Source organism: Balaenoptera borealis, assembly GCF_965194805.1.
Source record: "Balaenoptera borealis genome assembly, chromosome: 1".
Taxonomy (NCBI): domain Eukaryota; kingdom Metazoa; phylum Chordata; class Mammalia; order Artiodactyla; family Balaenopteridae; genus Balaenoptera; species Balaenoptera borealis.
Window position 1 is genome coordinate 5639757 of NC_138860.1, and position 18670 is coordinate 5658426.

The 18670-nt window shown below is 40.8% G+C and overlaps 1 protein-coding gene across 5 annotated transcripts in view; it reads right to left on the bottom strand.

Moving 5' to 3' along the window:
• Positions 1-18670, bottom strand: part of CRB1 (crumbs cell polarity complex component 1) — a 273482-nt gene that overhangs the window by 231289 nt on the left and 23523 nt on the right. The window contains exon 2 of one of the 5 annotated variants that reach the window (XM_082394143.1): positions 5942-6048. The exons of the other annotated variants lie outside the window; for them this stretch is intronic. Coding sequence (XP_082250269.1) covers positions 5942-5969 — 28 coding nt within the window. The 5' untranslated portion in view covers positions 5970-6048. The remainder of the gene's footprint in view (positions 1-5941; positions 6049-18670) is intronic. 5 annotated transcript variants of the gene reach the window in all.

An 18670-nucleotide genomic window follows, 5' to 3' on the forward strand; every position in this document is an offset into this window, starting at 1 on the left:
ACATGTGTCCCGAACGGAGGCTGGTATAAAAGTCAATTCGACTGAGGAAAGCTACTGCGCAGCACTGGGACATCACGAGACACAGGACTGAACAGAGAAAACGTTCCTCTGCTATAACCACACAAGGCCTCTCTCTATGCCCCTAATAGTGCTGAACTGTTATAATTTACATCAAGCAACCCTCCAAAGTAAAATCTGGAAGGGGACAGGAACAGAATGTCCGCAAAGGATGAAACCATGGAGTTTTATGGAAACTATTAGTTTCCATACTAGTATTCAAAAATGAGTAAAGAAAGAAAAAAGGGAGTTTTGCACTATGTTTGAAATTTAAAAATATATATATTTACTTACTAATCAAGAACTAAGAGATGAGAGGAAGTGACTGAATAAAGGGGAAAGCATAAGAAAATGTCACAGAAGAACTGAAAATCAGTTTCAAAAGATTTTTCTTTGCCTAATGCTATTCATCAAGATAAATTTCTGATGGATGAATGATTTAAATGAAAAATATAAGACAATAAACAATGCATAATAGAATATAGATGCAACTATGTAATTTTGGGATGGGGAAAACTGTCTTTAACTAATACCAAAACGAACCCTTTAAAGGAAAATTATTAATATATTTGATCTGGTTGCAAAGCAGATGAAAAACTAAGAAAAACAATGGTAAGATAATTCCAGGTGGGCTTCCTCCTATCACAGGGCCTCTGCACATGCTGTTCTCTCTTTGTGTAAATGCTCCCCTAATTCATCCTTCGGTGCCTGGTGTCATCACCAACTGTCATTTCCTCAGGCAGGCGTTCATGGCCTAGTGTGTTCATTTCCTGGGGCTGACATAACAATGTATTATAACTGGGGGACTAAACAACAGGAATGTGCTTCCTCACAGCTCTGGAGGCTACAAGTATGGGATGATGGTGCTGGCAGGGCTGGTTCCTTCTGAGGGCTGTGAGGGAGGGATCTGCTCCAGGCCTCCCTCCAGCCTCTGGTGTTTTGCTGGCAAGAGTTGACACTCCTTGGCTCCTGCTGCCCTACCCCAAATGTCCACCTTCATCTCTACACGGCTTTCTCCCTGGGTGCATGTCTGGTTCCAAATTTCTCCTCTTTATCAGGATAACAAGTCGTATTTGATTTGGGGCCCGATCTACTCCAGTATGTCCTCATTTTAAATAATTACATCCACAATGACCCTATTTCCAAGTAAGGTCAAGTTCTGAGGTACTGGGGGTTAGAACATCAGCATATGAATTTGGGAGAACACAGTTCAACCCAGAACACCTACCTAAATCAAAGCCTCCTTTTTATATTCATTCTTCAAATACCAGGAAAATATTCCTTTCCTTTGTCCCATGAATTAGAATTATACTTTTACAATTGTGTATGTTATTATTTTATTAATATCAATATTCTCCACAAAACTGTAAGCACAATCAAAGCTGAAATTACCTCAATGACAAATGGAACACCATTCATTTGTTCACTCAATGGATAGTTTCTCTGTGCAATGAATGCCCTGGGCAAGGTGTCAAGTATACAGCAGCATGCAAGTCAGGATAATCCTTACCCTCATGGACCACAAGATTTAATAGAGAAGCAGATGATAAATAGATACGTAGATATATAGATAGATACACAGACACATAGGTACCTAAACTGCTAATAGATGAGCGAGAGAGAGAGAGACGCCACGGATGATGAGTACAGGGACAAGAGATGCACTGCTGAACAATGCTAGCAAGTACATTTTACTTCCTGCCCAAGTTTTCCCTTTCACCCTGAAAAAGTTTCATTCCTGGCTCCTCCTGCCCTCCTTCACTGCAGGTTTAGTCTCTAACAGTAAGCAATGGAAGCTAAGGTTATCAGTACACTGGAATCTCGCTGTCTCTGTCTCTGTCTTGTCTCTGTCTCTGTCTCCTTCTCCCTCCCCCCCACCAACTGTGTAGTGACATCCAGAACTAATTTACTGCTGCTAAATTCAGTCTCCAGTGCTGGGATTGATGCTGAAGCCTGGAGTCCCAGCCTCCCGCCTATACTCGGATGCACGTGTGGTGGTTTTGCTTAGTGTTTAAAAGCATGTACATAGGTATGTAGACAGCTCTGCTCTGTGTCTTTTTGCATAACCTAGAGCAAGTTGCTAAATCTATGTTTCCTCATCTTTAAAGGAGGAAAATAATAGTTCCCATTTATGATTATTGTAATTATTAGGGTATACACAGGGAAGAGATCTCATAGCTCATTCCCTGGGATCAAAATTCATCAACTGTCAATACTTTTTTTTTTTTAACGTTTTTATTGGAGTATAATTGCTTTACAGTGGTGTGTTAGTTTCTGCTTTATAACAAAGTGAATCAGTTATACATACACATATATCCCCATATCTCTTCCCTCTTGCATCTCCCTCCTTCCCACCCTTCCTATCCCACCCTTCTAGGTGGTCACAAAGCACCGAGCTGATCTCCCTGTGCTATGCGACTGCTTCCCATTAGCTATCTATTTTACATTTGGTAGTCTATATATGTCCATATATACACTACCACTCTCTCACTTTGTCCCAGCTTACCCTTCCCCCTCCCCGTTGTCCTCAAGTCCATTCTCTAGTAGGTCTGAGTCTTTATTCCCGTCTTGCCCCTAGGTTCTTCATGACCATTTTTTTTTCTTTTTCTTTTTTTAGATTCCATATATATGTGTTAGCATACGGTATTTGTTTTTCTCTTTCTGACTTACTTCACTCTGTATGACAGACTCTAGGTCCATCCACCTCACTACAAATAACTCAGTTTCGTTTCTTTTTATGGCTGAGTCATATTCCATTGTATATATGTGCCACATCTTCTTTATCCAATATACAATGGAGAAAAGACAGCCTCTTCAATAAGTGGTGCTGGGAAAACTGGACAGCTACATGTAAAAGAATGAAATTAGAACACTCCCTAACACCATACACAAAAATAAACTCAAAATGGATTAAAGACCTAAATGTAAGGCCAGACACTATCAATCTCTTAGAGGAAAACATAGGCAGAACACTCTATGACATAAATCACAGCAAGATCCTTTTTGACCCACCTCCTAGAGAAATGGAAGTAAAAACAAAAATAAACAAATGGGACCTAATGAAACTTAAAAGCTTTTGCACAGCAAAGGAAACCATAAACAAGACAAAAAGACAACCCTCAGAATGGGAGAAAATATTTGCAAATGAAGCAACTGACAAAGGATTAATCTCCAAAATTTACAAGCAGCTCATGCGGCTCAATATCAAAAAAACAAACAACCCAATCCAAAAATGGGCAGAAGACCTAAATAGACATTTATCCAAAGAAGATATACAGATTGCCAGCAAACACATGAAAGAATGCTCAACATCAGTAATCATTAGAGAAATGTAAATCAAAACTACAATGAGATATCATCTCACACCAGTCAGAATGGCCATCATCAAAAAATCTACAAGCAATAAATGCTGGAGAGGGTGTGGAGAAAAGGGAACCCTCTTGCACTGTTGGTGGGAATGTAAATTGATACAGCCACTATGGAGAACAGTATGGAGGTTCCTTAAAAAACTAAAAATAGAACTACCATACGACCCAGCACTCCCCCTACTGGGCATATACCCTGAGAAAACCATAATTCAAAAAGAGTCATGTACCACAATGTTCACTGCAGCTCTATTTACAATAGCCAGGACATGGAAGCAACCTAAGTATCAATACTTTTTTTACTAACTCCACTCTTGATGGATTTTTCCACTCTGGACTTTGCCTGCTATTTAGAATGTCAGTGTTAGCCTGCTTCTCTCACCTGAGTTGACCTCCCAGAACTTAGATTCTGGCTTCCTACCTGTTCCCTCCTGCAACATTTGTCTTCTCTGACCTCGCCATTTTGACTGCCTACACCTATCAGACCGCTAGTTTTATTCTATCAGGAAAAATCTCGTAACACCCTTTCTGAAAGCTCCCAACACTCCAGAGTGCAGGAAATAAGACCTCACACTCAGAACATTCATCTTCCTTAAATACTACTCATTACTTTCAGTAGTTCCATACTACTTTCTATCACATCATTAATTATCATCCACAGCATTCAGAGAATCTGTAGTTTACATCCCTCTGCTATCTAATCGTATTTCCTGCTGTCCCTTCATTCAGAAATGTTCAGAAATCTGTACACGCACCTTTCACAAAATAAATAGCTTTGTATCAATCTTTCCTAATTTGAAAATTTCATGTTCTATGTACAAGATTATTCATGGCTTCATTGTAATTATAAAATATTGAGAAATTTCCCTCTTATCAAAAGGGACATATAGGGAGGGGACTGGTTAAAATGTATGGTCTGAGTATTTAATGAAATACTAAACAGCTGTTTAAAAAAAAGAATAAAAGTTATTTATGAACTTGATCATAAAATATTCCAAAAGACATTGTGAAAAAGAAATGTGAAAAATGGTGTGTATAGTAAGTATGTAACATTTGTGTTACAAAAAGAAGGGATTATAATTACATGTGTCTGCTTATATATGCATAAAATATCAGTAGAAGAATTAAAAAGAAAAACCTGTAACTTTATTTCACTTTGGATAAGACACCTGGATGGTTGGAGACACAAGTGAGTTGGAGATTTTTCATAGCATGCCTTCTTATACTTATCTTTCTTAATTTTGAAATTTATAATTATAGTACTTATTTAAAAATTAGATTAACAAAACGTTTCATGATTTATTCTGAGAAGCCAGTTTTGTCTGTGGCCTTTAATCACACCTTGTTTAAAAAGTAACATTTTGTTTTAATCCTGTACCAGAGTTTAATTGTTGTGAAGACATTGCAATCAATAATAAAGATTCAAATTAAAACTAAAATTTACCTATCTGTGGGGATCTCATGAATTGGCAAATATGTAGGCAATGCTAACTGTATCATAATTTAATCCTTACCTGCTTTTTTTCACCATTTATTTTAACATCAATTTCAGAAACATTAAAATGTAAGATAATAATAATATTATTATTGTAAGAAATAGAGAATTTTTAAGGCTTAGCCCAAGTCTCACCTCCAGGCGACTCTCACCTGTCTCATTGAGTTCCTTCTTCTCTTTTGGAGTTTTTTTGTATTTAAAATATTTACTACACAATTTAGAGTTGGCTACAATAATCACCATTTATCTAACACTTATCCTCACCCTGTATGTTAGGTAGTATTGTCCTACTTTACAGATAAGAAAATTGAGGCCCAGAGTCCTTAAGTAATTAAAAGAATTCAAAATCTGGTTTGTCTGACTCCAGAGACTGGATGCTTCCCACTCAGGCATGTTTTGTTTTGTATAATTTCTAGTTATTTCATTTGCTAATTCTGTAACAAATTAGCAGTAAGATTTCTGCAGATGGGAAAATTGGCAGTGCTTGGTTTTGTCCTTCACAGACCAAACTCTGGGAATTATTCTTCATAAAATGCTTTTACATGATGAGGGTATATTTTGTTGAAAATTGTGATGTTTGGAAAAAGAGCCATTTAATATACATGTATAATTAAAATGTACAAATATCTTTCCAGGCTTCAAATATGCAATTTTGAGTGATATTAATGTAGTAATCTTTTGGTGTCACAATATTTTAAAATGGCAATCTTTACAAGAGTTTATAACATGTATAACTACTATATAGTTAATAGTTAATAACATTCATAGTTAATAATATTCTCCTGGGCTTATAGGTTTAATATTTACCAAAGCATCTACTCATGGTCACCTAGATTATTTAAGGTGCAGATTTGTGTGATGATTGTTTTTCCCAGGTTCCAAAGTTTAAGCTGTTTTTCTTTAACATGCAAACTTCCCCTGAGCATTTTGCATTTTACAGACCAAACAAACCAATTCAGAGAAGATGCTGGCTACCCTCTGGGGAGCACCTGAAAGCAATGGTGTGTGGTACAGCGCTGCTTACTTTTGATGAATTCCTCCATGAAGAACATGTTTTCTCCGCCTTGCCTGGGGTTGATACCACCAGGGAGCAATTCCACTGTCACTGATGAATGCTAGCTAGGTCAGACCCTGTCAGTGCAAATGAAAGTCTTGTGATTAGTATTCTGTACCTTCTTACTAATGAACCTTCTAATCATGAAACCTGTCTGTACTTATCATAATCTTCTAACTGCTAAGTGCCCTTGAAAGGTTAGATAAGTGGGAAATAGTACCATTGGTTTGGTTTGTTTTTTTTTTTTTCTTGCAATATGCCTTTCAAAGTTAGTTTGGTGCTTGCTTTTAGGACTCTTAGAATTGGTCGACATTATGACAGTGACAACCTTGGTTATACAATTCCAATATGCAAATGGAAGTTACAAACACACAACAATTATGTATAATCATAATGAGAAAATTTTTTGGAAACATTCAAGTTTTGAGGGGAACATTTTGAGAGTAGAAAAAATATTTAAGAGTATTTGTACCAGACTTTGCTAGAAAAACATTTAATTGGAAAAATTATAAGTGAAAAACGCTTTGCACTAAAAAGAATTTATTTTTTAAAAGGGTGACCTTGAGGTCAATGTTTAAGGAAAAGTTAATATAACCTGAGTAGCTTTTGGCCTAAACTCAAAAAATGTATACATTCTTAACTGCTCAAGGATGTATTTGTGACTGCTTCAGATCAACTGCATATCTCATTTAATCTAAGATGTCATCAACTATAAGCTGCATCATTATTTTTTATATTACTAAGAAGGAAAAAATGCTGCCAATTAAACTATGACAAGGTATTGATTGCAAGTCACATCAGAGATGTTAAAATATAGGGAAAGATACTTCTTAGAATTGATGAAATAAGTATTGTAAAATAATAAGTATGGAAAAAATATGGATACTAGGGGTAGGAACGCAGGAAACCTGTAGAAGTATCACCTTTCCTAACCAACATTTCAACCAAATCTGTATTCACCAGGGCCTAAACCTGAATAGAGTCTATCTGAATTTACACATCCTTTATTCTTTTAATTTTGATTGAGGAGGTACTCTACTCAGCTCTGCTAATAAAGTTCTAGTAATTCATTCTGTTATGTGATCCAGGGGTCAGCAAATTTTTATAAAGGATCAGATAGTAAATAGTTTAGGGTTTTGAACCACACAGTCTCTGATGCAACTACTCATCCTCAGCCATTGTAGCACAAAAGCAGCCATGGACAATTAAAACTTTACTTACAGACACTGAATTTTGAATTTCATATAGTTCTCATGTGTCATGAAATTTTATTCTTCTTTTGCTCTTTTTTCAAGTATTTAACAATCTAAAAATATTCTTGGGACCTCTTCCAGGAAAATGGAATATACATATTTTTTTCCTATTCCTTCTGCTAATTACAACTAAAAACCCTATACATTATACATATAAAGGAAACATAAGAGACTCTGAAAGATAGAGCAAAGCAGACTGGCTAGTGGACTCGAGGCTCAAGAAACGATACGATGATAAGCTCTTTTTTGGGGTTTTTTGGCCTTATATACCCCAGACTTGGATCTGAAGAAGCTAGAAATTCAAAAATGCCAACAGATGTAGACAAATAAACGTCGAGCAAAAGCCTGAACTCTTTAGCCAAAGGACCAGAAAAGAGGGAACCTAGCAAGACAGACATGTCACTACTGATCAGATGGACAATAAAAGGAAGTACTATGAACAACTCTGTGCCCACCAATCTGTTAACTTAGATAAAATGGACCATTTTCTTTAGAGACAGAAAATACAAAATCCATACAAGAAATAGTAAATAATCTGAAGAGGCCTATATCTATTGAAGAAATTGAGTCAATAATCTTCAAATAATAATCTTCAAAAAATAAAAGCACTATGCCCAGACTGTTTTACTGGTAAATTCTACCAAACATTCAATGAAGAAATGATACCAACTCTCTACAGTCTCTGCCAGAAAGTAGAAAGACAGACTACTTCCTAACTCATTCTATGAGGCCAACATTACACTAATGCCTAAAACAGGTAAAGACATTAGAAGAAAGGAAAACTTCAGGTCTGTATATCTCATGAACATAGATGCAAAAAAACCTCAGTAAAATACTAGTGAATTGAATCCAAAAAATATATAAAAAGAATTATACACTATGACCAAATGGGATTGATTCCTCATATGCAAGGCTGGTTCAACATTTGAAAATCAATGTAATAAACCACATTAAAAGCCTTAAAGAAAAAAAATCATATGAGCATATCATTAGATGCAGAAAAAGCCTTTGACAAAATTTAACTCCCATGCATGATAGAAACGCTTAGAAAAATAGGAATGGAGGGAAACTTCTTTGACTTGATAAAGAGCTTCTACCAAAAACTCCACAGCTAAATAGTGAAGGATGGAATGCTTTCACCCTAAGATCAGGAACAAGTTGAGGATGTCCACTCTTAACTTCTCTTATTCAACATAGTGCTGAAAGTTCTAGCCAGTGCAATAAGGCAAAAAAAGAAAAGAAAAGCCACACAGATCATACTTACACAGTGTGTACAGGGCTACTTCTCAAGTTCACTCCATAATACATAAGGCTATAATCACACAGCCTTACTTCTGTCCATAATGTGTTTGTACTAGAGCTCATAAGAGCACAACTATGTGATAAGGTTGAGAATTCCAACCTGAACCAAAGCTAGAACCAGGGGATAGGCCACAGAGCATGGTTTCAGGATAAGCCTAACACAAAATAGGAAAGAACGGTCCCAAGATTCACGCATGGCTTCAATCAGGTCACCAGAAGGGTAGATGAGAAAAGGATTTTATTCAGAAACTCTAGTCATTAATAAATGTCCATTTTTCTTGGAAAGACCTTTGGATCACACAGTGTTTGAGAAGAAGGATGGCCCAGTATCCTGGTTCCTAAAACCCTTCTCCTTGTGAGTTATTTATCTATACTCGGGCTCTATAACAAACTACTCTAGAATTTAGGTACTTAGAAATCTGATCACTTATTTAATTGTGAGTCTGTGGTTGTCTGAAGCACTCAGCTATCTCTTCTGGCTTGCTCATGCCTCCAGCACACTCGGCTGGTGGTTTGGCTGGTGGGCAGATGACTGAGACGGTCTCACTCACGTGACGGATATTTGGCAGTGTGGGTACCTGGGCCACGTGTCTGTCATCACAGCAGGTTAACACAGGCCGTACCACATGGTGCTCACTGGGCCACGTGTCTGTCATCACAGCAGGTTAACACAGGCCGTACCACATGGTGCTCACTGGGCCACGTGTCTGTCATCACAGCAGGTTAACACAGGCCGTACCACATGGTGCTCACTGGGCCACGTGTCTGTCGTCACAGCAGGTTAACACAGGCTGTACCACATGGGCCACGTGTCTGTCGTCACAGCAGGTTAACACAGGCCGTACCACATGGTGCTCACTGGGCCACGTGTCTGTCATCACAGCAGGTTAACACAGGACGTACCACATGGGCCACGTGTCTGTCGTCACAGCAGGTTAACACAGGCCGTACCACATGGCGCTCACAGGGCCACGTGTCTGTCGTCACAGCAGGTTAACACAGGCCGTACCACATGGTGCTCACTGGGCCACGTGTCTGTCGTCACAGCAGGTTAACACAGGCCGTACCACATGGCGCTCACAGGACTCCAGGAGCAGCAGGGGAGCCAGCCACAGAGCACTGCGTATGTCGAGCCTCTGGAGTCCTGCCTTCGCTTGGTTATCAGGTCTAATTATCCCCATCAGGATGCTGACGACTGTCCCTGCCTGCTTGCCCGTTAGCATGAGGAACCCAAAGTGCCCAGCTGGCAACTGTAGCTTAGAGTTAGTGGGACCCAAATGAAATAATTTCCCCTATGAAATCAGGTCCTCAAAACACACTTCAGTGTCTCAGAGTTGCAGGGACAGAAAGTACAAGTTCCCCAACTGGGTCCCCAAAAGGAGGACGGGTTGGGCCACTCCTGCTTCCACCCTCGGTTCCCACATATTTGCCCACTGGGGACACAGAACCACACATTGTCACTGATTTGGAACATACTTTACATCCTGGAGGATGACGTGAGCTGACTTCTTAATTGTGCTTTTGACAGACTTTTCCATCATTCTGTCAGGCCAGCAGCTGTTCAGTGACATGGGATATAACTGACACAACCTGTGGATTCCAAGGGCACATGCCCACTCCTGCCTCACAGAAGGGTCCAATGCAGCTACGTTGCCACCAACTGGCAGGTGAGTTTCCTCATAGAATGTTTCAGTGCTGGCCTCCATTGCCGCCAGTTCGGGCTTCCAGGAGCTGCAGAACTAGACAGATAAGCCTTGGTGAATGGGAGCCCAAGTTGTTGGGACCACGAATAGCTTTCATCCCTGTCCCCATGGTTTCTCATTCTTGCAACCACATTACCAGTACAGGAGTGGCTGATGACAGAGGCTGGCTGATGACAACTGGGTGAGTCACTTTGTCTGTTTAGTGCTTCTTCAATAGCGGATACTTTCAGATGGTCATTTACAAGTATATGGTTATCTATTGCTGTGTGACAAAATCCTCTGACACTTGGCAGTTTGAAACAGCAAACATTTATCTGCATCGACTTCCACTCAGGAATCCAGAAGCAGCTGGTTCTGGTTCAGGGTCCCTCAGGATGTTGCAGTCAAGCTGCTGCCTAGGGTTGCAGTCTGGGGACTAAAGGGTCCATTTCCAAGGTCACTCACATGGCTGTTGGCAGAAAGCCTCTGTTCCTCATCACATGGGGCTCTCCTGTGTCCCCTGGGTTCCTCATGATATGGCAGCTGGCTTCCTCCAGAGGAAGAGATATAAGAGAGAAGGAGCAGGAAGCTACAGTGCCCTTTGTAAACTAGTCTTTATTCTATTCATTAGAAGAAAGTCTAGCCCAAAGTTGAGGGGAGGGAAACTAGGCTCCACCTCCTGAAGAGAGGAGTATCAAAGAACGTGGGGACACTTAAAACCACTACCACAAGTGGTACAAAGATCTTCAGACTGTGTGCCCACTCCCATAGGTCATCCACATGTCTCTACCCTACCCTACTTCTTTGTGAAGGTCATTCAGGTTCTCTGAGAAGCAGACACAGAGATAGAGTTAGGAGAAGAAATTAATTTGTTGGAGGAGGGGAGGTAACACCCATGAAAGACAAAAGGAGGAAACAGAATTTGGCAGGGGATCAATCAAATCATGATGCAGGATGGACAAGTTGTCTGCCAGCTCAGTGGGGAGTTCTGGAGCAAAGAACTCATTAGAAGAGTCCATAAGAGGGATCTCACACTGGGCAGAAACGGCTAGGCCCATGTACTGCCATCTTATTCATTGGCTTCCCTGAGAAGACCATGACCTTGTCTCAAAAGTTAGGTAAATATCGAATAAGAAAACAGCTACAGATTGTTAGCCAACCATACCCTAGTTGCATCAGGAGAAGTATGTTTGGCTCCCAACTAGGTGGCCCTTGATACATCCTTGACCGATCTTGATGGCTAATGGGCAAGTGTAACAGCTATGCCCTAAGTAAGTCCTGGAAAGCCAAGGGCTCAGACCCATCACATATTGGGGTCTAGGTCAAACCACCATTAATCCACCTAGAAGAGCTGAGGGTGAGGGTCTTAGTAGAGAAGAAAGATTCAGAAGACCAGTTATATCACTTTGATTAGCTGCAATGGAGGCTGCTGTGGTTAGTGTCACTCATGTTCTCCTTAAAGATTCTCCCAGGAAAAGAGGCCCTCTAGAATCCTGAAGGAATGGCTCCTGGAATGAATATGAAGAAGTGGATCCAAGTCCCATGAGGGGTGGAACGTAGATGCCATGGGGCTTTTGAAGTATCTGTGCCCTCTGTCCCCGCTTATATCTAATCAACAGTGTAACATTTCCGTTTCAAACTGGGTTGCTGCTGGGGCCCCGACCTTATGACTTGGTGTGTTTGATGGAATCTTTCTCATGCTGAGCGGCCCTGGCAGCAGGGCCATCTCATGATTCATAGCCAGGCATTCCATCTCTACCAGGGCCCAGTAGCCCATCTGGATTTGTTTTCCAAAAGCTAAATAATTCTCCACTGCAGATGGCATGGCCTTGCTTCACAACTCCAAAGGCTTGCATTGAGATTCTGGAATTTGACCATAGATTCCACACTGCATCTTATCTCACAGATACATCTAAAATAATACGGTCTCTTGAGTTGTATTGTCCAAGCAGAGGTTGCATCATCTGTTGGTCTTGCATCAGAACCCCTTTCTGCCCCAGGCCTCACTCAAAACTGTCAGCCTTTCATGTCACTTAATATTTGGGCTGGAGCAGTATTTCCAAGTGTGGAATAGTCTGTCTCCAGAACCCAAGGAGGCCTCCCAAGCCTTTTGCTTCATTCTTCATGATGGAAGTTACAAGATGCAAGAATTTGTCCTTCACTGTGAAGAGTATAGCCTAACATGCTTCAGACGACTGGACCTCTAAAATATTACTGATGTAGCAGGTCCCTGAAATCTCATAGCATTAATCTCCTTCCCTCTCAAGTAAATGTATCTTATCAATGCATCCTTGATACTTATCATTTCTTGCTCATCCAGTATGATTAGCATTGTGTCCTCAACATAATGAACTAGTGTGTTCGAACAGTTTCAGGTCTTTCAGGATTATATTATGACAGATGACAGAGGAGTTAATATAGTCCTAGGTCACGACTGTACATCATACTTTTGTCCATTCCAAATGAATATGAAATGTTTCTGATCCACTTTTCTATTTAGGATGAAAAAAATACATTTGCCTGATGTATCTACTTAAGTTCTTTTTTAAATTGGCTCTAGAAAAGGTATTCTTTTATGTCACGGCAACTGCAATTGGGGCTAGTACTTGACAGAATTTATAGTATCTACTGTAGTTTTCCAAGGACCATCGCCTTTTGTAGAAAACAAACTGGTGGATCAAATAGAAATACAGGGGGGACCACCATCTCTGCATCCTTTAAGAGTGGTAGTAATTTCTGCCATTCCTCCTGACATTGAATAGTGTTTTTTATTCACTGTCTTGGCCACAATGGCAAGTAATTTCAAAAATTTCCACTTGACCTTCCTCACCCACCCACCCTCAGGCCAAAGAACCAAAGTGAGGGTTGTGTCAACTATCAAGTATGTCCATTTCAATTATACTTTAAAGGAAGGGAAATAAACAATGGGTATACTTGTGGAACCAGTGGACCCCCTGTGAACTGGATCTGGGCCAGGATTCCATTACTTGGCCTCATATGACTTCAGTCTAATAGGAGGGCTGTGATGAGATTTGGGGTTTCTGAGTAACAAAGTCAACTCAGATTCTGACTTTAAGCAGTCCTTAAAGTGTTTGGGTATTCACCTTTGTCCTGTTACCCAAAGAATTGGTCACAGGTTCTATTGTGGTAGTATTAGATAAATTATTACCATATACACTTTTCAAGAGTCCTTCCCGTTGGATACCTGACCTCTTCTTCACTCAGTGGGTTTGAAAAGTGGTTCAAATCCTAAAATTGGAAAAGGAATCATGAGTTTTTTTGAAGCAACTGGCTACAGCCTCCTGGTCATCCATCCTTGATCTCTTCTCACTGTGTAGACTGAGTACTGTCTGTGTGGGCTGTCCATCTGTCTTGCCTCTTTGGGGCACTATGTTCTGGGAGCCACAGCCTCTCCATTAGTCAGCTCTCCTGACTGCCACTCAGACCTTTCTCCTCTTTAACATAAGGGCACCCACCTGACTCCTAACTGTGAAGCATGGCCATTTGGTCTCCACTGTTTTAGGGGGTCATCCCCATTAGTTAGTCCAGTTCTTTAAAAGTGAAGTCTTTCCCTATAGCTGTTGTAACACATTACCAAAAACAGTGGCTTAAAACTACACAGATTTATCCTCTTGCAGGTCTGGAGGTCAAAATCCAAAATGAATCTCACTGGGCTAAAATCAAGTGTTCACTTAGCTGCATTCCTTCTGGAGGCTCCAGGGCATAATCCCTTTACTTGCCTTTTCCAGCTTCTATAGGATGCCTGCAGTCCTTGGCTCATGACCACTTCATTCCAACCTCTGATTCCTTCTCTGACTCTGACCCTCCTGCCTCTTTCTCATAAACACCCCTGTGATTACAGTAGGCCCACTAGAATAATACAGGATAATCTCCTCATATCAAAATCCTTAATCAAATCTGCAAAGTCCCTTTTGCTATGAAGGTTACATATTCACAGGTTCTGGGAACTAGGTCTTGAACATCTTCGGGGGGCCATTATTCTGCATTCCACAAAAAGCATCTCTTACTCTCTGGCCTGGGGAGGAGAGCTACTACTGAGATTCTTTCCAAGGTTGGTGCCCCCCTCACCAGCTCATTCCTCATTGTGAACCATGAATCCTCTAGGCCCCCTTGGAAACAGGCCTCTGGTGGGCTTCCCAGTCTTATGTGGTGTATCCACTCTAGCATGCCCACTTTGCCTAGTCTTTCACCATCTGGGATGCCAATTCTGGCATTTCTACCTTGCTTGCGGCTCCTCACTTTCTCCATGGTAATGCCAACCTTTCAGCATGTTTGCACTGTTTCCCAGGGTTCTTGCCTGGGTGTTAAATCTTGCATCCTCAGAGAGTTATCCCATATTATACTTTATCCACTTTACGATACATCCCCCTTTGACTCCAGCGCCCTCAGAATCTAGTTCCATGCTTATTCTCTTGGCAATAGGCAAGTAGAAATCTATATAAGACAAGTCTGGCAGCAGGTAGGTGGAGGACACTCTTCAAGTTTTAAATGCAAATTATGAAGAGCATTGGAAATAAGATGAGGAGACAGTCCTGTCCTACTTGCATTGGGCAAAGGTGTTGTTTTCCTTCACATAAAGCCCTCAAAGTCATTTATCTTAAATTTTACTTTATTTTTTAAGGGTTTGATTTCTGCTAAAGCCTACCCCCCTGTGCTGTCATTTAGGTGAGACCTCAAATTGAGTACATGAAGCAAACCTTGTGTCTTATATTTTATGTTTATATGTATAAATCTTATTAAATGCTAAGTATCTTTAACACACTTTTTTCAGTGTACAGAGTTCTACTTCTCATATGAATTGCCCCTTCCATTCCCCTCCTCATCCGTATTTTTAGATCCTCACTGAAAACTATTTTCTTATCAAATTCATCTAGTTTTAGATATTGCTGTACTGAAGCTAGTTTCTTACTGCTCTAATTTATTTAAGTCCTGGATTTTAGGTGACATGGACTCATCATCAGAGACAAGTTGCTGAGGAATAAGAAGAAAAGAGCAAGAGCTGAGGAGCAGACAACTCATCTTTCCTACCTTTATTTCACTCACACATTTTTTCACTCCCAGTATGTCTTTACCTAAGTGTCTTCAATACTTGTTTGCTCTCCCAGCTTTTCTAGATCTACAGATTCTCCTCGTAGTTTTAGGCCACTTTGAAAGGAAGTGATCTGAGAAGGTGGGAGAGAAAGCAGAAGAGCTGACTGGAGGCTCTTTTGTCCTTCCCTCGTGGGAGCAAGACTGCGAATGGGCTGGACTCTCACTATAAGAGGTGAAGTGATGGAGGACATCAGAAACAGAAACCCAGACGCTGAGCTCATACTCCCTTTGGCGTGAGGCCCCTTCCCATGAATACGTATTTATATGTAATATAGACAACTCAGTGAATTTGCTCTCAGCCTTAGGATCCTGTTGCCATAGGACTGCCTAAAAAGTCCAGATCTCATATTCATTTTGCAGTCAGCTCACAAAAGTTTTAAATATCATATTTGTATCATTTTATATCCAAGAAATATATTCAGAGACAAACAGCTGGAGGAAGGTTGAAGCATTTCCTCAAATGGATTCATGTCTTAGTCTCTCATCTTCTAGTGGGGAAGTGTTACTGTTGCCTTGCATTTCCTGAAAGCCATTAAAGAATTTGAAAAATGAGATTGGGTATACAGATTAAAAGTTTTGAACTAAAAACCATAATTTTACTTTAAAATATTTGTGAAGAATATTGATGTCAAAATCCTTTTTAATTTTTTGTAACAGACTAAAACAAAACTGAAGGCTATTTTAGGAGTTTAAAAATGTATGATTTTAAAATGATAAGCTAGTCTTAGGACCTGCGCAGAAGGGGAGAGGCAGCACGTTGAAAGGAGGGCCTCTGGAGTGTGGAGTTCCCTAGTTTGGAGGAAGATGGTCAAAAGTGCATTTTTTAAAATGTGACATGCGAGGAGGAACCAAGATGGCGGAGTAGAAGGACGTGCTCTCACTCCCTCTTGCGAGAACACCAGAATCACAACTAGCTGCTGGAAAATCATCAACAGGAAGACACTGGAACTCACCAAAAAAGATACCCCACATCCAAAGACAAAGGAGAAGCCACAATGAGATGGTAGGAGGGGCGCAATCACAGTAAAATCAAATCCCGTAACTGGTGGGTGGGTGACTCACAGACTGGCGAACACTTATACCACAGAAATCCACTCACTGGAGTGAAGGTTCTGAGCCCCACATCAGGCTTCCCAACCTGGGGGTCCAGCAACGGGAGGAGGAATTCCTAGAGAATCAGACTTTGAAGCGTAGTGGGAATTGACTGCAGGAATTCAACAGGACTGGGGGAAACAGCGACTCCCCTCTTGGAGGGCACACACAAAGTAGTGTGTGCATCGGGACCCAGGGGAAGGAGCAGTGACCCCGGGGGAGACTGAACCAGACCTATCTGCTAGTGTTGGAGGGTCTCCTGCAGAGGTGGGAGGTGGCTCTGTTTCACCATGGGGACAGGGACACTGGCAGCAGAGGTTCTGGGAAGTACTCCTTGGCGTGAGTCCTCCCAGAGTTCACCATTAGCCCCACCAAAGAGCCCACATAGGCTCCAGTGTTGGGTTGCCTCAGGCCAAACAACCAACAGGGAGGGAACCCAGCCCCACGCATCAACAGTCAAGTGGATTAAAGTTTTACTGAGCTCTGCCCACCAGAGCAACAGTCAGCTCTACCCACCACCAGTCCCTCCCATCAAGCCTCTTAGATAGCCTCATCCACCAGAGGGCAGACATCAGAAGCAAGAAGAAATACAATCCTACAGCCTTTGTTTGTTCCTTTGGTGGAACAAGCACCACATTCACAGAAAGACAGACACGATGAAAAGGCAGAGGGCTATATACCAGATGAAGGAACAAGATAAAATCCCAGAAAAACAACAAAATGAAGTGGAGATAGGCGACCTTCCAGAAAAAGAATTCAGAATAGTTATAGTCAAGATGATCCAGGACCTCGGAAAAAGAATGGAGGCAAAGATCGAGAAGATGCAAGAAATGTTTAACAAAGACCTAGAAGAATTAAGAACAAACAAACAGAGATAAACAATACTTTAACTGAAATGAAAACTACACTAGAAGGAACCAATAGCAGAATAACTGAGGCAGAAGAACAGATAAGTGACCTGGAAGACAGAATGGTGGAATTCACTGCTGCAGAACAGAATAAAGAAAAAAGAATGAAAAGAAATGAAGACAGCCTAAGAGACCTCTGGGAAAACATTAAACGCAACAACAGTTGCATTATAGGGGTCCCAGAAGGAGAAGAGAGAAAGGACCCGAGAAAATATTTGAAGAGATTATAGTCGAAAACTTCCCTAACATGGGAAAGGAAATAGCCACCCAAGTCCAGGAAGTGCCGCGAGTCCCATACAAGATAAACCCAAGGAGAAACACGCCGAGACACATAGTAATCAAATTGGCAAAAATTAAAGACAAAGAAAAATTATGGAAAGCAGAAAGGGAAAAGTGACAAATAACATACAAAGGAACTCCCATAAGGTTAACAGCTGATTTCTCAGCAGAAACTCTACAAGCCAGAAGGGAGTGGCATGATATACTTAAAGTGATGAAAGGGAAGAACCTACAACCAAGATTACTCTACCCCGCAAGGATCTCATTCAGATTCGATGGAGAAATCAAAAGCTTTACAGACAAGCAAAAGCTAAGAGAATTCAGCACCAACAAACCAGCTCTACAACAAATGCTAAAGGAACTTCTCTAAGTGGGAAACACAAGAGAAGAAAAGGATCTACAAAAACAAACCCAAGGGGCTTCCCTGGTGGCGCAGTGGTTAAGAATCTGCCTGCCAATGCAGAGGACATGGGTTCGAGCCCTGGTCTGGGAAGATCCCACATGCCGCGGAGCAACTAAGCCCGTGAGCCACAACTACTGAGCCTGCACGTGTAGAGCCTGTGCTCCGCAACAAGAGAGGCCATGACAATGAGAAGCCCGCGCACTGCGATGAAGAGTAGCCCCCGCTCGCCGCAACTAGAGAAAGCCTACGCACAGAAACGGAGACCCAACACAGCCAAAAATAAATAAATAAAATAAATAAATTAAAAAAAAAAAAAAAAAACCAAACCCAAAACAATTAAGAAAATGGTCAGAGGAACATACATATCGATAATTACCTTAAACGTGAATGGATTAAATGCTCCAACCAAAAGACACAGGCTTGCTGAATGGATACAAAAACAAGACCCATATATATGCTGTCTACAAGAGACCCACTTCACACCTAGAGACACATATAGACTGAAAGTGAGGGGATGGAAAAAAGATATTCCATGCAAATGGAAAGCAACAGAAAGCTGGAGTAGCTATACTCATATCAGATAAAATAGACTTTAAAATAAAGAATGTTACAAGAGACAAGGAAGGACACTACATAATGATCAAGGGATCAATCCAAGAAGAAAATAT